Genomic DNA, 19,547 nt, shown 5'->3' on the forward strand with positions numbered 1-19,547 from the left:
CACCGCAACCTCGATCGGAGATTTCTTCGACCAAGCACAATTAGCGTACATACAGCCGTTATACAACTTTTAATTTTCGAAAGAAATCAATGAGTTTGGTGAACGTAAAATCAGTAATTACAAGAATTAAATTGAATTCAAATTCATGGAATGAATCATGCGTATCAGTGAAGCTGTACTAGTGGAAGATTAGAACTCATAAAGTATTTGCCGCCATATTTATCTCCACCTGTCTCTTGCACTCATTACTGTTACTTGCCATGCGCACTTCAATTAATTTATACTTTGAATGAAAGCCTTGAAGACATTATTTCAATACCAATCGCTATAAAAAATGATAAAAAACGTCTCCTGTTTATTAAGAATGAGCAGTGACCCACTGGGAATGCAATATTTTCTCCTGCACACTTCCATTTCTCGATCTTCTTCGTATTGGTAAAAATGACTTCAACAGCACATTATGCTGATAAAATCTCTTAATAATTTACATTGATAAAGCCTGATTTCCAGCGACTTTCATTCGTCCTTCAGTAAATTGAGGACATCGCGGTCTACGCACTACCTGCAGACGAAGAACCATCATATCTATCGAGGATCATGACTTTATCTAATCAGAGCATCAATTCATAGAAGAGGTTAGTATCAAACGAAATATTAACACACATCCCCTTGGGCGTAAGATCTTCTGTACTTCCCTATTTATATTATCACAAGCATTATTTTAAGTGCAAAAAGTTTCACATGAAAGGGAAATGCTACGAGACAGAGCTAAAGCTGTGACCATTGAAAATAAAAGTTAGGGAAATAAAAATTTAAGATCGCTACAAAATGCTTATGCTGTAAGCGTTGGCATCTGACTCAACAGCCCACGCGCTGAAGTGTCATTCATGAGTAACCGGTGTCAGTCCGAAAAGTCAATAGCAGTAGAGTTTAACGGTACTAAGCGCCCTCGGAAACAGAGGTGGAATGGTTTACAATTTTATGAGTTGTGGAGGGATTGCAACTTGCTGCCCAAGAATCCAGTGGATACCTCTAGAATGGCACAGATATTCATCATAAAAATGGTTAAACCACGGGTTGTTACGAGAGTCAACAAAGTGACGGCAGTTATGAAAACAGCATCTAATTGATTTAACGAACTAGCATCCAGCGATTAACAAGCCATCAAAGAAATCATATCTTAAAAGACACATCCCATGACAGATTCCGTAGACCAGAAGATATTTTAAACATATGACGAAGAAACATTAAATAAATGACGAAAGCAAGGGCGTGAAACTAAAGCCAGGGATTAAAAGAAGTCAGAAGACTTCACAGTCCAATTTGAACCCAGACCACAAGACGATGAGTTATGAACGTCAGTGAGATTACTTCAAAATGGTAACATGCAACCATCGTTTCTAACTGCGAAGGAAATTTTTCATTAAATGAAGAAAATCGAACGTAGGTAAAAAATTAATACGTATTTTCTTTTACAAAAATGCCAAAAACTGGACCGATTGAAATTTCCAACCCCAGAATAAATATGGGAAAAAGTTGCTTGATAAAAAAATCATCAAAAATTAAGACTTATTAAATGATGAAACAATTACTTATTGACCTACCAACCACTTGATCGCAAAATCCATTCCATTTCATGGTGAAAAAACAGGGATTGTGTCTTCCGTGTTCTCGGTTTTATTAATGACGTGAATCTTAATGTGGATGTATTTACGACCAACACTCTAGCCTCTCATTCGAAAGATAACTGCGGATAAGATGAGTAGATATCCTCGAGTTTATACTGCCTTATATAATAATTAAAATTGTAACATTAATTTCGTTTGGCCATGTAATGTTCACACATGAATTGTATATGAACAATATGAAACTTTCTTTGATCCGAAGAAAGAACTGAACATATGTGCGCAAGTGATAATAAAGTAGTTTTGTGACTGCATCGCTTCAATATTTTTGGACATATTAATACATACTTTTTTATTTACCATCTCGTGACATGAATAAAATGAACATTTCCACACATCGTGCCGCCAGTGGAGAATATACTTTGGGATTGAAAATGCAATAGGTGCCCTGAAAAATTCGGTAAATTTTGAACGTGCTTCGATGGATAAAAAAATATTGTCCAGTGCACGCGTCTGCTATCCTCGCATCCCTGGCTGAAAAAGCCGTGATTCGACAGTTGAGAATTGAATGTGTGGGGGCGGGGAGAGAAATGTCCTCCGCATTTTCATAATTCAACAGAAAGAGAACACGCAGTGGACGGATCCAACGGTCAAACAAGGCATTTTATAAGACAAAGCTGAGGCATGTATTCCCTAATGAAGTAACACAATGATTCATTCAACGCCATGCTTTTTGCTTTCAGATCAAAAAGGTATTTTACACATTTTGAGATGATTCCACCTCGTGGTTTTACTACGTCTTGAAAGGCTATTGGCCACCATCGACGAATTTACCATAGAGTAATCATCAATGACAGAGGTCGCATCCAACAAATTTAGGACCTATGATGCATATAGAAGATCTAGTAACATTCAAAGTGGGCCTCGAGGTAAGGTACACTTTTGAATTTGATCTGCTGTACATTATAATCCAATAAAAGAGGATGCTATGATTGGAGGAAGAGAGCTTTCTTCGTGCCAGAGGAAGTAAATGGGTGAGATTCTCCAGAAAGAAGGATCATAATGTTTCTCAAGATGTGGACGGAACTATCATCTTCTTTAAATAGCCTTTTTATTTATTCATTTATCTTTCGTCAGAAAGTAATGGACATACAGCTGTTGTTCACTAGCTCACTGCGATGACGCCTTTGAAATACATAGTTTTTTTTAAACCATCAATGGACAATCGAGGCTGTATGAAGCATCCTGTTAAAAGTAAAACTATGTATATGAGTTGAAAATATTGAGTTATATGTAGACAAATAATTCAATTTTAACACCGAGCATCAAGAGGCAACTGCTCAAAGTCAAACATAGTAATCGCAGATCAACTGCGATTGTCTCAACTAAGTTTGAGCTACCGATCTTAAAAAAAAAGAGCTTCCTGAATTTCGGTCAGCCTTTTCCGATTTCACTCTGCGCTCGTAGAAATGGGATTCCACCATGGGTAGAACGAGTTGCACACATTTGGAAGGCTTAGGATCTTTCTTCTTGAAGACAAGCCCACTGCATTTCAACATTCCACCACTCCTTTCAAACCGAGGCTGAAGAAAGCTCTCCCCCGCCGCTGACACCTAACCCTCTCTACCTGTTCTTTTCTCCGCGTCCCACAGGGACACGTCCTCGATGACCGTGGGTTCGGATCGTCCCTTGGCGTTGACGGCGTACAGCACGAGCCTTAGCGAGGCGCCCGGCGCCAGGTCCGCCAGCCGGAAGAGCGGGGCGTCCCGCCGGGTGGCGTTGGCCCTCAGCCGCGGGGAGCGGGAGTCGTAAGCCTCGAGCAGGAACACTTGCTGCAGGCCACCGTCGAACCCGGGAGCGCAGTCCACTTCCAACCACTCGGCGCTCCTGTTGCCCACGGTGCAGTTGCTAAGCGGTGAGGGACGGCCTGCATTCGTGGCATTCGACGAGTGGGGGGAATTTGAAAGGGGGTTGTTACATATCCGCTGATGGGAAAGCGAGACGCAGCCACCACCACAGCTTCATTCGCAGATAACTGCGTGCTCTTTTAATGAAGGGGTGAATATCGAAATATCAGGGCGAAAGAATGGTCAGAATGAAGGCATCCGCAATATTTTACCACATAGAGTTGGCTAGATTCGATCCTTAAAAGTAATGTGCATAGATTCAATCCCTATAAGCCTACTAAAAATGAAAAGCTACTATTTTCCTGGAATATTCCGAGCTCTGGGTCTAATTTCTACAAAGGAAACAAAAGCGGTTAAAATAGATCCTGTAGGAACCCCTTGAATTTAACTCATCATGAGGTTAGCACGCCTAATCCCTGTTCGGGGATACTACGGGTCATTCTGGGAATCATTTTCTACATTGCCAAACATGATACAGAATTGAAAGATGCTCAGAATTTTCCGAGACATAAAAAAGGAGAAAGTGTATGAAATTCACAACATTATCCACTTGAACTCGATGTTATTTAGGAACTCTGGCGATGGCACGTATGATCCAACGGAAATTGAAACCGAACCAAATGTTGCTGACGTACTCTGACCCATATTTTCCTATTCACGAGGGAGATGTAAGGACTCCACATTTTAGCAATGACTCTGATTTCATGGATCCATAAAATATCTTAAATTAAAATTAAATACTACCTGCAATTTGGTGAAGCTATTCTAAAGATAATAAAACAGAGCACTGACAAGTGTCTGTGCAAGTTCTCTCAATGATCAAATGCTTTAATGCAAAAATTAGATAAATCTACTTCGGGAGATATCCTCTGTAGCCATTTTTAATCAAATAGACTCCAGTGTTGTCATTGGTTGAGATAACGAAATCAGGAAAGAGATTATGGTAAAATAAATAACTTCGTACTCATTTTATGGAAAAATTTTAAAGATATTTCTAAGGAAATACCCAAAGATTCAGAACAAATTGAAGCCCATACACGATTATGGCACCTTTCATAACTGTCGTTTGTATGGATTAGCAATAAAAGATACCTTTCTGTGCTCCAGGAAAACCGTGATTAATCGCATTACAAAAACGAAAGCAAAAAGTAGCGAGCCATGTGTGCTATTTAATTCCATTTTCCAGCAACGTTTCTGACGTTTTTTTTACCTGAAATGCATATTGAACAGTAATGTGGGCATGAAGCACATCCTTAAGGGACGCCCACTTATAATTTTCGTAATTAACAGAAAATGCCTCTAATTCTGTTCCACGACACCATTGGAAATTCCAAGTTTTACGAGGGAATTCAGCGGAATGACATGATTTATCGATGACTGCATGTAATTACCCACTGATCATAGTTTCGGCAAATATCGTCCTCAGAGTATAGTGATGATAGATCACCGATCCACAATCACTCCCGCCCATAATAAATTACGTTTAAGGAGATCACGTCTCCTATCGATGGAAATAACAACAAAAAGACTCCTGATGGATCAATAAATTATACTCCAAATTCATACATGGATGACACAACCAGCTACACATATTAGGCATTACTAAAAGTGCGTGTAAGCATGCATTGACCTCACGAGTCATCCTTATAACCTTTTCAAACCACTTTAAATATCACTGAGTGCAAGAGTAAACGATAAGTGAAGGAACGTGTGCGAACTATAGGTACAAGACATTCATTCATGAGATACAGTTCTAAACCAGTGCTCGTCAATTGCTGGTAAAGAATGTGGGAGAGTGCGGGGATTACGAGTGCACCAATAGCAGGCAATAGTGCGTGAGTGCAACCAGAGACAGAGTTACAAGAAGGAGACAAATAGAGCGACGGATAGACACTAATTAAGTTCTACGAAACATGACTTTCTTTTTAATTGGGGAGGATATTAGCATAAGAGCATGTGAGGGATTGGTTATGTGACTTGGAGGGTTGATTACACCACGCATTTCTAGCAATATACACGTAAAACACGAAAATACACAAAGGCACATTATAGTGTTGTCTCGGAGTCTTCCGAGGCGTACAGAATTTGTGGATTTCTCCATTTTCCGGGTTATCGCCGCGTTTCGTGGTCAGAGGTGACGACCGTTTCGCCAGGATTCCACCAGGCGTCTTCAGGTCGAAGGCGTCTTCACTTCGACCTGAAGACGCCTGGTGGAATCCTCGCGAAACTGTCGTCACCTCTGACCAAGAAACGCGGCGATAACCCGGAAAATGGAGAAATCCACAAGGCACATTATAGGTTCATATGAGGGAAGATACGACTAAGGATCGAATGATTTCCCATTAGAAATTGATTTGTTACTCTTGAAGCTCAAACATTTTTGGAGTTATTTCAAACACATTTTATTTTACTTTTTGGTATTTTATAAACACGGGATGATTATGGTTTACAGAAAACACTCAAATTTCTACCACAGTACCAAATAAACGTGACGAACAGGGAATGGAGGAGGGGTTCAAAAATATATTTCATATAAAAAAACTTCAAACTAGCCAAATATATTAGAGTCTGGGGATGAATATTGTCATTTCAATGAAGACGATCTTTCTTATTCTGAGAAACTTGGGAAAGGATTAGACCACAACTAATTTTGAGTAAACCCTATCACACTTCTACCTCAATGAAACATGAGGCTCCATAACAAATAAAAGGAAAGCTAAGAGCGAAAGGTGATTGCCCGGTTAAAAGATTTTTCTAATTGAAGTGATGAGTACGGTGTTATCGATGCGAAACCTTCGCTAATATATAAAACAGTAACTGCATTTTTTCTATCTAGCTTATCCAAATTGACAAAAATGGGAATAAGTAAGTTTTACAAGTTGTAATTAATTGAATATATTATTTTTGGCAAAAATGTCAATACAAAATAATCCTAACCAAGTTGAGAGTCCAATGCGTCTTTTAAAACCAAGAAATATGCTGGTGAAAAGAAATGATGATAATGACAAAAACACGACCCGTCGGAGGGCGTCGCCAGATATTTTCCATTTTCTATATATATGATAGCTTAGAAATTGACAGATGGCGAATTTAAAAAAAAACTGACTCAATCTAGTAAAAATGAGACATTTTTCGGATTCAATGCAAAAAAATATATGTTACTCCAACCACAGAACATGAAAAACATGGCATTACCGTAAAAACGCATGCCTGTGTTATTATTAGTATTAGACTAAAACAAGACGAGACAGACTGGAAACTCAAACTGCACAAATCACTTATCCCCATGTTTCTGCCTCGGAAAAAAGACTTCACAGAATTTCATGGTGTTACACGCTCGTCCCTTGCCCCCGTCCGTATTCTCTCCAGTGCCTCGCCGCTATGAAGGCAGAGTTCCCGAATACCCAGAGAGCACTCTCCATCCCCACCACGGCTCCTACCTTCCCCTGCTTCAGCATCCCTCCCCCTTCCTCCTGCTGACCGGATGAGTCGTTCTAGTGCCACCAACTCGCCGCTGGCGACGCCCTCCGACGGGTCGTGTTTTTGTCATTATCATCATTTCTTTTCACCAGCATATTTCTTGGTTTTAAAAGACGCATTGGACTCTCAACTTGGTTAGGATTATTTTGTTTTGACAGTTTTGCCAAAAATAATATATTCAATTAATTACAACATGTAAAAGTTACAATTTCCAATTTTTGTCAATTTGGATAAGCTAGATAGAAAAAAATGCAGTGACTGTTTTATATAAGCGAAGGTTTCGCATCGATAGCACCGTACTCATCAACTGCAATCGGGAAATTCGCTTTACAGGGGGATTACCTTTCGCCTGAATGTAAAGAGTGGTTTCTAGCATGTGTTGAGCATTCCTTACTTCTAAGTGAGGTCGTTTGATTTTATTTCACTACTGAAACGAGGAGGGTTGAGGAAAACTAATTACCTGACTTACATTTTCGGTTACCACGGATAATTGAATGGTAACGTAAAAATACCAAGCTAACTAGGCGTCGATCATAGTTAATTCAACTTCTTACTCGAAGTAAGCCCAATGGCTGCCATGACTCACTCATTGCCTTCTGAAATCTCTCCACCACTGATTTTTTTAAGGGAAAGACAAAACTTTCAATCTGAGTGATGTGATTGCAATAAATACAAACTCCAAATAACGTCAGAAACTTTAATAAAAAACTGAAATGCTTAGATCTTAAAAAAATTAGAGTAATACTTCTCACCAGGTATATTAAAAATTACCTGAAATATTGAGTCGTGAATTAAATAATCACACGGTAAAACATTTCTATGATTTCTCAAAATTTTAATGATTACGACTGTTTCAGCCCCGATCAATCGAAAAAAGTAATTACATTCAAGGCTTTTCGAACATTTGCAGCTTTTGGAGGAGAAGAATGAAGTAAAGAGATGACTGGGATACTCCATATCGGATAACGCTTAGCAACAACAAAATTTAAACACGAATCAGTGGCAGTGAGTTATGACAAATCTTAGAATAAGATTTGAATGGACACCGTGCAAGCATGAATTAAGAAAACCTAATAACTAGAAAACGAGGAAAATATAAATTGTACAAGAACGCGTAGTATTTTGGGGGGTCTTCTGCGTCATTTTAAAGCATTATAAGTGTCTTACGATGGCATTTAAAGTTGGTGCATCACACTAATCGGGATATATCCTCCTGGAATGCATAGGTTGGGGAAATAAGAATTCGCATGGATCTCAATCTGTTGAAATTAGGTTAGAAGATCATCAAAATTAAAGACAAAGATTCTTTAAGAGAAAAAAATCAATAAATATTCTCTTATTTAATATAAAATATTATTCTATGAAATAACTGATAACAAGGGTTTTGCTGGACCTGATTAATCAGCCAATCATGATATTACAACAACCTTGGTGGTCAATTTATGAGTTTTCACTGGTAAGCGTCACGTCGCGTCGTTGCGTTTCTGGAACATCATCAGCATTTACACGTAGAAAGAACGTTGAGAAATGGGACTAGTATTTTCTTACGTGAAAGTCGTTCGCACCCAAACGCTTAATTGATACCCTTGCAGCTTCCAAGAGAGAAGAGGACCCAGAACAATGCGGTGGAGAAAAAATAGTTCAATCACAACTTTATTTACAGTTTTGACTATAAAAAAATACTTCATATGTCTGACAACCTCAGATTAATTGGTGCGACTCCATCGATAACTTCAAAGCGAACTCAACACGGTGCAGAGAGTCATATCTAACGACAGCATTTCCACCGAATATTGCAAGTGGTAAAATGATTATGGAGGAACGGTTTGCGTGCCAAGATTGGGAAGCTGGTGACAGCCATTGTGCATTAACGGGTCAAGCACTCACAGGGTCGACTCCTCGGAATGTCTTGACTGGTGAAACAACCGCATAAACAACACGCGCCACTCTCGCCCTACCGGTATTTTTTCGCTGGAATATCACCTGCTTCAAACTTATGATATTACCTCGAAAATGGTGATGATTGGTATTCCCTGCACAAATTTTACCTGTGAGGAGATGGCAGTATACTACACAAGAGTGAAAAACCTTTTTTCGCAGAATTTCGGGTTCTTAATATATTTCTACCATCTGAATTTTAAAATGGCACTTTGAAAATCCTATTATCCACATTTATCGCGCAAATAATATACAATATCAATTTAGATAACATGGGTATGTGAGGATAAATATTACCTACGAATCATGTGGGATTAGAACGAAAGTTTAAATGATCAAGGTACGGGAGAATACGAACATTTACATACAGGCAATTCACTCAAATTCCGTGGTTTCTTTGTTCCCCTCGGATATAAGCCCCTTCGGTTGATTCCCTTTTGGGCTCACGGTGGAGCTTCCAAAACAAGTTGTCTCCCATCATCCAATGTTCAGGAATCGTTGCTCTACTTCCTTGATATTCTGATGCGATCTTTCGCCATGGTCCAAACTTACAGTTTGAAGGATATACTTATTATATTATAGAATTAATTGGTATACTGAATTGTCACCGGCTGCAAATGTGAATTATTCCTGAAAAAAAAACTGTGGGCGATAAGACGGACGGACGGATTTTCGTTTTCCAGCGGTCAAAATACTCACAGAACACGATCATTTTCGATAGAAGTTTTGTGAATTTGCAATTTGTCAATGCAAACTGTAATTAAAGCAGGAGAGATAGAGAGAGAAAGAGAGGACTTTAGCAGCGCGTGATGATTAAGAGCGGTGTTTACTCGAACTTCATGATAAACGTAAACGCAAATGGTAATTTCCACACTTTTAATGCAAAACTCAACAACCGACCATGGCCATTTCAACACAATGTGCCATTTTTAATTTACCATGGATATTCGACCGTAAATTTAATCTTTCCGTGGATAGAATTTAAAAGATTGTAAAAACTATTTAATCGGCGTGATGTGCCTTGAAAATGACAAAATGTGTTGAAACCACGGTTTGTATTAAAAGTGTGGACATTACCACTTGCGTTATTTTATTGTGGATATATATCAAACTTCCACAAAATTGATTCTGAAAAGATTTTATCAGTTTATTGATTCTGCCGCGGCGACAATCCTTAAAGAACATTTAGCACAGACCTGCTAGTAGGATACCACCGCTGCGGACCGGATTATTTCTCTGCTTGGATCATCGCGGTGACTTCGTGTGGAGGGTTTAATTCACACTTCGTGATGCCCATTTTCACATACCTTAGTATTTCAATGAAAGGATGTGTCACTTTTCAAAAAGGTTCCACTAGTTCAGCTCGCGTGTCGAGAGGGTTGAGGAGTGGAAGGATTGGGGGGAGGGGGGAATTACTCGACAAAGGGGATGGAGAAATGGAGTTGTTAGTGACGCATGACAGTTTGTTCATTCATCTAAGATCCACCTACATCTTACATAATTTATAGTGTCATTTGAAGACTCTTTACGTCACACATAAACACTACACATACATGAGTAGGGATATCTATTTTAGAATTAGATTTTCTACAAATAATCGACTGAAACAATACTTAGCGCAAGTTTCTGATCTTCGTAAGACAATACAATTGTTAACTCCACCACACGTTACTTACAATTTTAACCGACCCGAGGTTTGGCAGTTTAGTGCCGAGAAAATGGCAGCTCGGGTTGGTTAACGTTGGAATTGGAGTGCAGTTTACAATTTTGTTTTGTTACCAAGATGAGGTTTTCGTTAGTTTGCAGCCGCATTGAAAGCTTTCGTTATCATTCGCTCTTTTGATAGTACAACCGTGGGGCATGCGATCTCTGTGTGATCAAGGCATTGCGGCGGTGCACCGGGAAGGAGTATGTGACTGCACTGCTTCTAAGTGCGTTGAGTGTAAGCAGCGGGTGCATTCAGACGCACTGAGCGATTACACCTCATCACTAACTGTAGGTGGTATGGAACTGAGAAATAAATATGTCACGACACGTCACTTGGTAGCTGAAGAAAACGTTCGATCTTGACTGATCTTCACGAAACAAGAGATAGCTCGATCATGTGGAGAGTAGATGCGTTGCTTTGGCAAATGTTGGAGCCAATCTCACACGTTTTACACACCTTTCTAACACCGTGGAAATTTGAAGAAAGATTTTTTAAAAATATGTGCTGAGGAAATTTTAAGATTTGGCATTTGAAAAATTGTACAGTTCCAATCAAATCGTGTTTATCATGGCACCTCCTTATATGGCCGTTCAATTTTACATGCAAAATAGGCCTTGGTTCCGATCTACCTCACAAACAGCTGATCAAGGCACCCATTTTTAACTGCAGACCTTCAAATTTGATGTTGCTTGGAAGTTAAACTGGGTAAGAAAAGGAAATTTTCATATGGAGCTAGCCATTAACCACAGGCGTCACGCGAAAATACATATGTATATGTTACTTGGTCGAAGTAAAGAGAAGAAGACGAGTAAGAATTAACGAGCCGTTTTTTTGGCGTGTTTTTGAGCGCGGTTCTTACAGAGGAGAAGTCGGCAGCTTAATGCTTTGTCTCCCGCCTCTTTGTTCCCATTTATCGTGAAAAGGTTGACAAATGTCGGGCATCGGGCAGAGCCATCACTTTGGGGAAATATCTACGCAATAATTAGGGCTGATTTCCGAAATTTATATTTATTTATAAATATTACTCCATTTGATTCATAACTTTTCAACAATTATAATCGGGATTTAACAATTGCACCAGACAGAAAACTTAACAGTCTGGGGCTACTCAATTTAGTCCCCGGGGACATTTCAAATGTCCAAAGGATGAACCTTAACGTTGCGTGATGGCGGATTGCCGCTCTGGCGACAGAAACGGACTTGAGATCGGCTGACAAACATTTTTACGGCTCGGCCGTTGGAGGGAGTACGGTGTCGGCCGTTCATTCTAGCGTTCGTCCATTGAGATATTTACTTTCATGTGTTAAGTTACCGTGTAAGCGACTCTTGTAAACCCATCTCGGTGGATGAGCGGTGGGTAACTGCGCATTCAATGGCTGACTGGAGAATTCTATGTCGTTTTTATTGTGCTAGCGACCATTCGAAAGAGTTTGAGGGACCCCCTGCTACCTCTGCGAAATACTTCATCTAAAGGACCCACGCTGCATCGACCCACACAAATGCTTGTTTAAATGCGCGAACGACTTTGAAGGACCGGAACAGATCATGAACGAATGCTTGAAGCAAATCAAAGCAGGTTCTATTTTCTACTCATGCATTCGTACAATTTTGGTGGTTAAATAGTACATTTCGGCGTTCATTCTAGCGTTCGTCCATTGAGACATTTACTTTCATGTGTTAAGTTACCGTGTAAACAGACCTTTGGTATCTTTCTCCTCCTTCGTGTGGTATGGAGGAAAAAAAGCCCCGATAACGTTCGTGGGCCACATGCGGTTTGCAAGTAAACTTCGGTCTCTTTGAAGTCCTTCGGCCGCTGATCCTTAAGTGATGATCGACTACTACCCGATCCATGCTCCGAGCTGTCTCTTGTCAGTTGTTCAACCCGATGGTTGGTTGGATAGGTGAGGGTAGAGCTCGCCCCAGACTCAGTCTCAGGCGTGTGAGCAATTCACATGTAGGGGCAGTCCCTCTCCCTGGCCCACCTTAGACTTCGATGATATCATTTGTAAGGCGTCACCCGGAATGGGATCGGCTCCTATAGCTCTCGTGCCGTGCGTTTGCGAGTGCGTCTGCATGCATCCAGCGGTCGGTGACAGTGAGCGAGCAACACAGTGTGTGGGGGGAGGGTGCTGGGGCGGTCGGATCAAAGGATTACCTGCCGGGACTACCTGAAAGAGGCAAGGCGCCGCCTGTCTGCCGATGGCGTTGGCGCCGGCGCAAGAGAGGGTGCCGTAGTCGTGGTCCGAGCGAGGCGTGTACGCGAGCACGGAGGAGGTGCCGTTGGACGCGTGCCTGCCGGGGTGCACCTCGAAGCCCTCGCCCGAGTTGCTGAACTGCCACACGAAGGCCACGTCCGCCGGATCGGCTGCCACGTCGCACCGCACCATCAGCCGCTCCTCCAGCGACGCACCCACGACCACCACTCCGCCAGGGAGCGCGGCGCCCTCGCCGTGACCCGCGCAAACAGGAGCAACTGCCAGCGGACAGAAGAGTATGTCATCAATTGTCGTGCGGATAAGCACTTTATATACATTCATTGCCCACTTGTCCAACATAGGAACTGACTTTAAGTAGAAACATATCATAGATTTTGCCCTCATGTTTGTGGATAGTCCCAACTCGGCCCTATCACGTTGCACAAGGGGGGGGGGCGCGAAAGGAGTGGGTTCTGTTCGGTCATCTCCTCTGGCACATGACTCTCGGCAGGGGTTCCATTTTTCACCCCATGAAAGCGGTGCATTTTCTCCGAGACTGAACATCTACGTGAAGAAAATATTGTGGACAGTGGCGCTCCATGGTACAGAAGAGTGATGAGAAAAGAACAAAGGACTTCGCCATGTGATACTGGAGGAGGAAGCTTAAAGTAAAACGTACAGATAGGGCAATGACGATATGTGAATGAGAGTAGGTGGAGAAAGGAAACTATTTTCTGTCCCTGTAAGCCAAAGAACAGCACGGTGTAATGGCCACGAAATGAGACACGGCAGCTATGAGGGAAACATAAAAATTCATGGAAGAAGTTCTCAGAGGAAGACGAAGGAAGCAAGTACGTGGACCGCTAGGACATATCAAGAAGGATACGAAGATGAAGACCGGTGGAGAGGAAAGGGTTGACATTCGGAGTAATAATGGGCTGCAGCATGAAAACCAATTTTAAAGGGAATATGATAATAAAGAGCCCACAAATTTTATCTAACAGCTCACAAAACGTGTTTCGATTTCCTTACAATCATCATCAGGTATTAACTGGTGTAGTGCGCTGTTAAATGAAATTAGTGGGCAGTTCGATATCTTTGTTTATCATTCGATTTGTAGCTTCACGATATCTCTCCGGAAAAGGTTTACTTCCAATAATATGATTAAATACAATGCTATAGTACATTAGACGCACTCTTCCTCCCAAAAACCGCAGCTCTAAAAAGTATCACAGACTACAATTTTTCCCCTCCCTCCATTATATGCTTCGCGTAATTGCTCTCTTGTTTTTGCCTATTCACCGGATCCTTCTCTGGCATCATGGTGCTCTATAATATCCTTTCCTCTCCTATTAATTATTTATAAACCTCGTTACTTTCTAGATATTGAATGCATCCTTTTGACTATATCATGTTGTGATGGAATGTATGGGATTTACTGTGAGTCAATGCATCCATAAGGGCAGTTCATAGAAAACTATCAGATAGCAATAAATTGTCCATATGGGACCGTAAATTAGAGTGAGATTCAAGCAGCCATACGTCAATACCGGCGTTCAATGAAAAAATCAGTTCCGAGCCTAGCAAGGGAAAATTAGTGCCAAGCTACATCATTTTTTAACTAAGGGGAATATTTGTGCGAAATATTTATAACTTCGTGATCATTAGGCAATAATACAGCATAAGTTAACAATTACTATTCATCAAAGAAACCCAGGAGTTGTTACGGTTGAAGTAAAAATGTGGAGAATGCTGGTAATGAATTAAGTCAATTAATTTTATTTCTTTTTAAGTATATCTTACATTCTCACTTGAATTCCAATGGAAACCTTTCACAAATATTCTTATAATAAGAGGATTTTTTCCAAACCATTTAAAATACTCGTGCCTCTGTTCCTACACCTTTAAATTATATCTTAAGATAAGGAGTACAGCTTTGAAAAATCCAATACAGACTTCAAGGTCGATAAAAATTGCTTCAAAATATCCCCACCTTCAGAGTACGACCATTAAGACCACCTTTGCAATTCAATTTTCCCTCGCCACGATCAAGTAGTTCTAGACTTCGGCGTCACAGACTCGAGAGTCGCTGCTCCTGAGGAAACTCACAAGGAATTCTGGGCCTCATGTGGCTGATTCTGCTTTGAATGACTGGCGGCAAAAATACGAACTATTGTGAGGGAGCTATGACTAGGAAATAGATAATTGCAACTAATGATTATTGGAAAATTTATATTCTTTGATATTTGACAGTATAATAAGTCAGGGTGCCCGGAAGGTAAGCAATGGAGTTACTTTCCTCGGGACGTCAGGGTTCGGTGGCCAGGGAAACGGAGGGACTCGATCCTCCGAAAACACTCTCATCGGTCTTAACCCCTATGAAAAAATTGTATAAAACCGTATAAAATTTCTATACAGTTTATACAGGTTGTATACAATTTGTATACATTGTATACAAATTGTATAAACTGTATTAATTCACCAGCTGTATACAGCATATACAATTTGTATACAATGTATACAATTTGTATACAATGTATACAATTTGTACACAATGTATACAATTTGTATAACAGCAATTCAAAGTAGGCCTCAAAAATCCAAGTCCAAAAATGAACTTAGTAGGGGACAAAAATAATGTTCCACATTCGAGAGTTCAATTGCTTCTAAAGATCATGAATCGCGTTTTAAACAAGAGTCTTGGAGATCCATCAACGCTAGTCATTCAATGCCACTTGGAAGATTCAATGTCACCAGCGGGCGTCCATATCTCCATAGTGTCCCCGTGTCCCGTTTGTATGAAGCGGTACGAAGGTTTTAAACAGTACACTGACAAATTCATATGCAGCGATAAAGTTGTATCACATACGCCCAAATTTCCTAAAAACTCGTGATTTAATATATGACACAGTAGTCATTTCGTTTCTGGATACTCTGGATAAAAAAATTCATATCCGGTGTGGGACCATTTTCTTTTGCGGATGGGGCCATAGCCACCGAGAAAGAGAGCCCGCGGAAGGATCGTCCAGGATCGCCGTTGGAGATTACGTGGTTTACGTTGTTTCACCATATTCCTTAGATTTTTGTGGTTAAGTTGGTGAAAATTAGAATTTTTGTGAATAGTGAAGTTTCCGTTATTCTTTAATTTCATTCGGTGGGCTTCAGAAACTTGTTTGTGAGGCATTTTTGTTAAATATGCCTTTCTCGTGTGTGGTGCCGGTATGCGAAGGAAACCCCTTCAGGACTAGACCCAAAGTTCAAGTTTTTACCTTTCCTATAGATCTTCATGGATTGAAGAAGAAGTGTATTTTGGCGATAAGAAGAGACAATTTCACCCCTACGGAAAACATTAAGGTATGTACCCTTTCTCCCTGAAATTCTTTGGACGTAATTTCTAGTTAAAAGTGGCTTCATGATGTTGATGTACAGGACAAAGTGGTGTTTTAAAATATTGTAGCAGCAATTCATTTGGAAATTCTTGCATTTTAGTTTTGTGTTCGTTGTATTCTGTCGTTCGGATCTGTCGTGCAACAATTGCTCTAGGAAAAATGTTCTTAATTATAATATATGTATTACTAGTATATTTTATAACTTTCATTTATAAATATATAATGTATTAATATTTTTACTTAAAATCTTTTCTTATTTAAGAAGAAGAAAAATCCAAAGAAAAGTTTCTAAAATGTTTACGGCCTAAAATGGACAGGTTTCCTAATTTTGAAACCTTAAGAATGTTAAACACGAGACTAATAAGACTGTAGTTTCCTGTCTTATGTAATCTGCTTGTTACCTACAAGAGACAATTTCTTGCTACATTGAAATTTTTATATACTTCATTACTACAGTAGCAGTGCAGGAGAGCATGTCAGTCCCTGAAAAAGATGTGGAGGTGGCTATTAGAAACTCACTAAGGCACGCCAAGTGACAGCAACAACACGGTTGCAGGGGGAGAAGAAAATTAAGTACATAATACTTATGTAGTTTCTTGTGTTGTATTATTTCACCAAAGAAGCCCAATAAATATTGTGTATGGAATTGAAGCCTAATTTATTTAAATTCTTGTCTGGACCTATTATTTAGATACTATTATCGAACGAAATTCAGTCCTAACCTAAACGTGTGTTAAAGGTGTCCGTGTGCTGTGTGGGAAGTACCTTGTAGACGTTTATTTTTTTATGAGTAAGTGATGTTTTACTTAGAATTAATTACATGCTATTCTTAATTTCCACTGTTTAACTTGAGAATCCCCTATTTATCATTTAAAAATCTGGTATTGAATGGTTGGTTAGTTTTCAGTTTAACAATGTTTAAAGGATTATAATGTTATATTTTGGACAGCATTCACTCCATTTTTATTTATGCCTTTGTATGCATGTGGGTTCCTAGAGGAAGTGTGGTAAGGGAAATGGTCTGTTGGAATAATTTTTATGAGTGTTTCTTTATGACCTGAGATGAAATGAGGAAGAAAATGGGTAGTATTACTCCACCTATTTTGGATGAGGTATTCCTAGGTCTTCTTTCATACAGTTTGTATACAATTCTTATTCAGCCCGTATACAGCCCATGTACAATTCTTATGCTGCCCATGTTTAATTCTTATACAGCCCATGTACAATTCTAATACAGCGTGTATCTAATTTGTGTAAAAATGCATATTTTTATACAAATTGTATATGTACACTCATTTTTGTATATAACTAGTATACAGACTGTATAACATCTGTATAGAGATTTTATACAATTTTATACAGGTTTTATACAATTTTTTCATAGGGTAGGTCTTCTTTCATACAATCCATATGCAATTCTTATTCAGCCCGTATACAATTGTATACAGCCCATATACAATTCTTATACAGCCTGTATATAATTTGTATAAAATGTATATTTTTATACAAATTGTATACACTCATTTTTGTATATAACGTATACAGACTGTATAAAATCTGTATAGAGATTTTATACAATCTGTATAGAGACTGTACACAACTTGTATATAATTCTATACAGAATGTATACAAAATTTTTATACAATTTTATACAGGTTTTATACAATTTTTTCATAGGGGAAGGTGAGGTAAGATGTACGAGAAAGACAAAATAACCCTGGGCACCCAAGTGCCTTTTCGTGGCCCGGCCGAAATTTCCTTATTTCGTAGTTAAAACTGATTCTTATGAACACGATTTGAAAAAATTGTCAATTGTGACAGACTAAAAAAAATACATAGACAGGTTTATTCCATTTTCCGATCTTTCACCTATTTCTCGATCTATTCGTGGCAAACAATTGAAGTCCTTAACCCCATGGGCGGAGGCAGCGGGGGGCAGGAGGGGGCAGCTGCCCCCTTGAAGCATTAGTAAATTTATCTCAAAACAAAAATTTAGTGCAAATTTTATTTAAATCTGAGAAAAGTGATATTAGTATTAAAGATGTAATAAAAATAAAATATTTTTTTTGGAGCAAGTAATTTTAAAAACCAACAAAGCGCTGTAATAATTTTCTTGAAATTTTGGTTTCATAACCTTTTCTGTGTTACCACTTGAATGACCGCGGTTAGCCCCCCCTTTAGTTTTGATCCCGGTCTCGACCTCGCTTAACTCTTCCGCAAATAAGCTGATGACGCCATGATCTCCTGGTGAGCGGGTCACTGCTTCTCAGCTATCCCTCGTGGCTCTTAGTTGCTTGGATTCTTGCAAGAAAATCCTTACCACAATCTGCTGTTCTCTCTGAACAATTTCATGAACCGAAAAACGCGAATGGGGCCAAAAAACTCTGAAAATTGGGCGGCAATTTTCACGTCTTTTATTTTAAAATATGACGGAGAGGCTGAATGAGAAAGATTCATATTCGTCGCAAGTTATGGGCCGTATTCCAGAGCGTTATTCAATTCTTGGTCCTGACGCAAACGTGACTGGATTGCCACGTTGGTATTACGAGCCACAAATCACGCTCACACTATATTCTGCCGCTGATAAGTTGAGTCCAAAATCAAATTTAGTGGACAACCTTCAAGATGTCTGCCGCCGTCGCCCAAGGTAATAGGGTAGTTTCCTTCATCAAAGAAAACAAAAGGCATTGATGGCGATTCGTTACCCACCATTAGTGTATTCATAATACACAAATTATTTGGTTTTTGAAATACCGGTTTAGACGAATGGCAAGGGTCAAATTTTAACCTCATTTGAAAAAGGCCAGATTGGCGCCCATGCGATTCCACTCCACGTGACGTCACAGGGACCTAGTTTCTACACGAGAGGATAGGAGTTATGCATCGTCAGAGGCTACCAATGCATGCATGAGGCACAGAGCTCAGGGAAACATGTCTTAATAATCACCTATTAAAACTGGCTAAGGTCGGAAAGTTTTCTTCGCTTGATAAGGTATTAATAAACCTTTTTTAAGCCATGCGCTACCAGACAGGAAGGTACTCAGCTACCTGTTAGCATCCTGCGTCCTATCAGCGCTCAGAGCCTCGATCAAGGTCACCTACCAGGCGGGAGGGGGAACCAGAAATATGTCACACGGAGAGATTTCCTTACCCGTCGCGTTTTCGCGCGCTTGAAATTTTTCACTTTTCATTTGATCGCGAAAAATAGATATCGTCATTTAAAAATCTAAAAGCGTGAAATACGTACTCCAGGAGTAATAATCTTTCGATTTAGGCAATAAAAAAATAATAGGAAACCACCCTAT

General features: G+C 39.7%; 1 protein-coding gene across 1 annotated transcript in view; it reads right to left on the reverse strand.

The window, feature by feature from the left end:
* LOC124168378 (nephrin-like) overlaps positions 1 to 19,547 on the reverse strand; it is a 49,367-nt gene that overhangs the window by 2,599 nt on the left and 27,221 nt on the right. Inside the window, exons 5-6 of the mRNA XM_046546592.1 lie at positions 12,814 to 13,131; positions 3,253 to 3,552 (exon numbers count right to left, since the gene is read on the reverse strand). Coding sequence (XP_046402548.1) covers positions 3,253 to 3,552; positions 12,814 to 13,131 — 618 coding nt within the window. The remainder of the gene's footprint in view (positions 1 to 3,252; positions 3,553 to 12,813; positions 13,132 to 19,547) is intronic.

The sequence above is a fragment of the Ischnura elegans genome, chromosome 11, assembly GCF_921293095.1.
Source record: "Ischnura elegans chromosome 11, ioIscEleg1.1, whole genome shotgun sequence".
NCBI classification, from domain to species: Eukaryota; Metazoa; Arthropoda; class Insecta; order Odonata; family Coenagrionidae; genus Ischnura; species Ischnura elegans.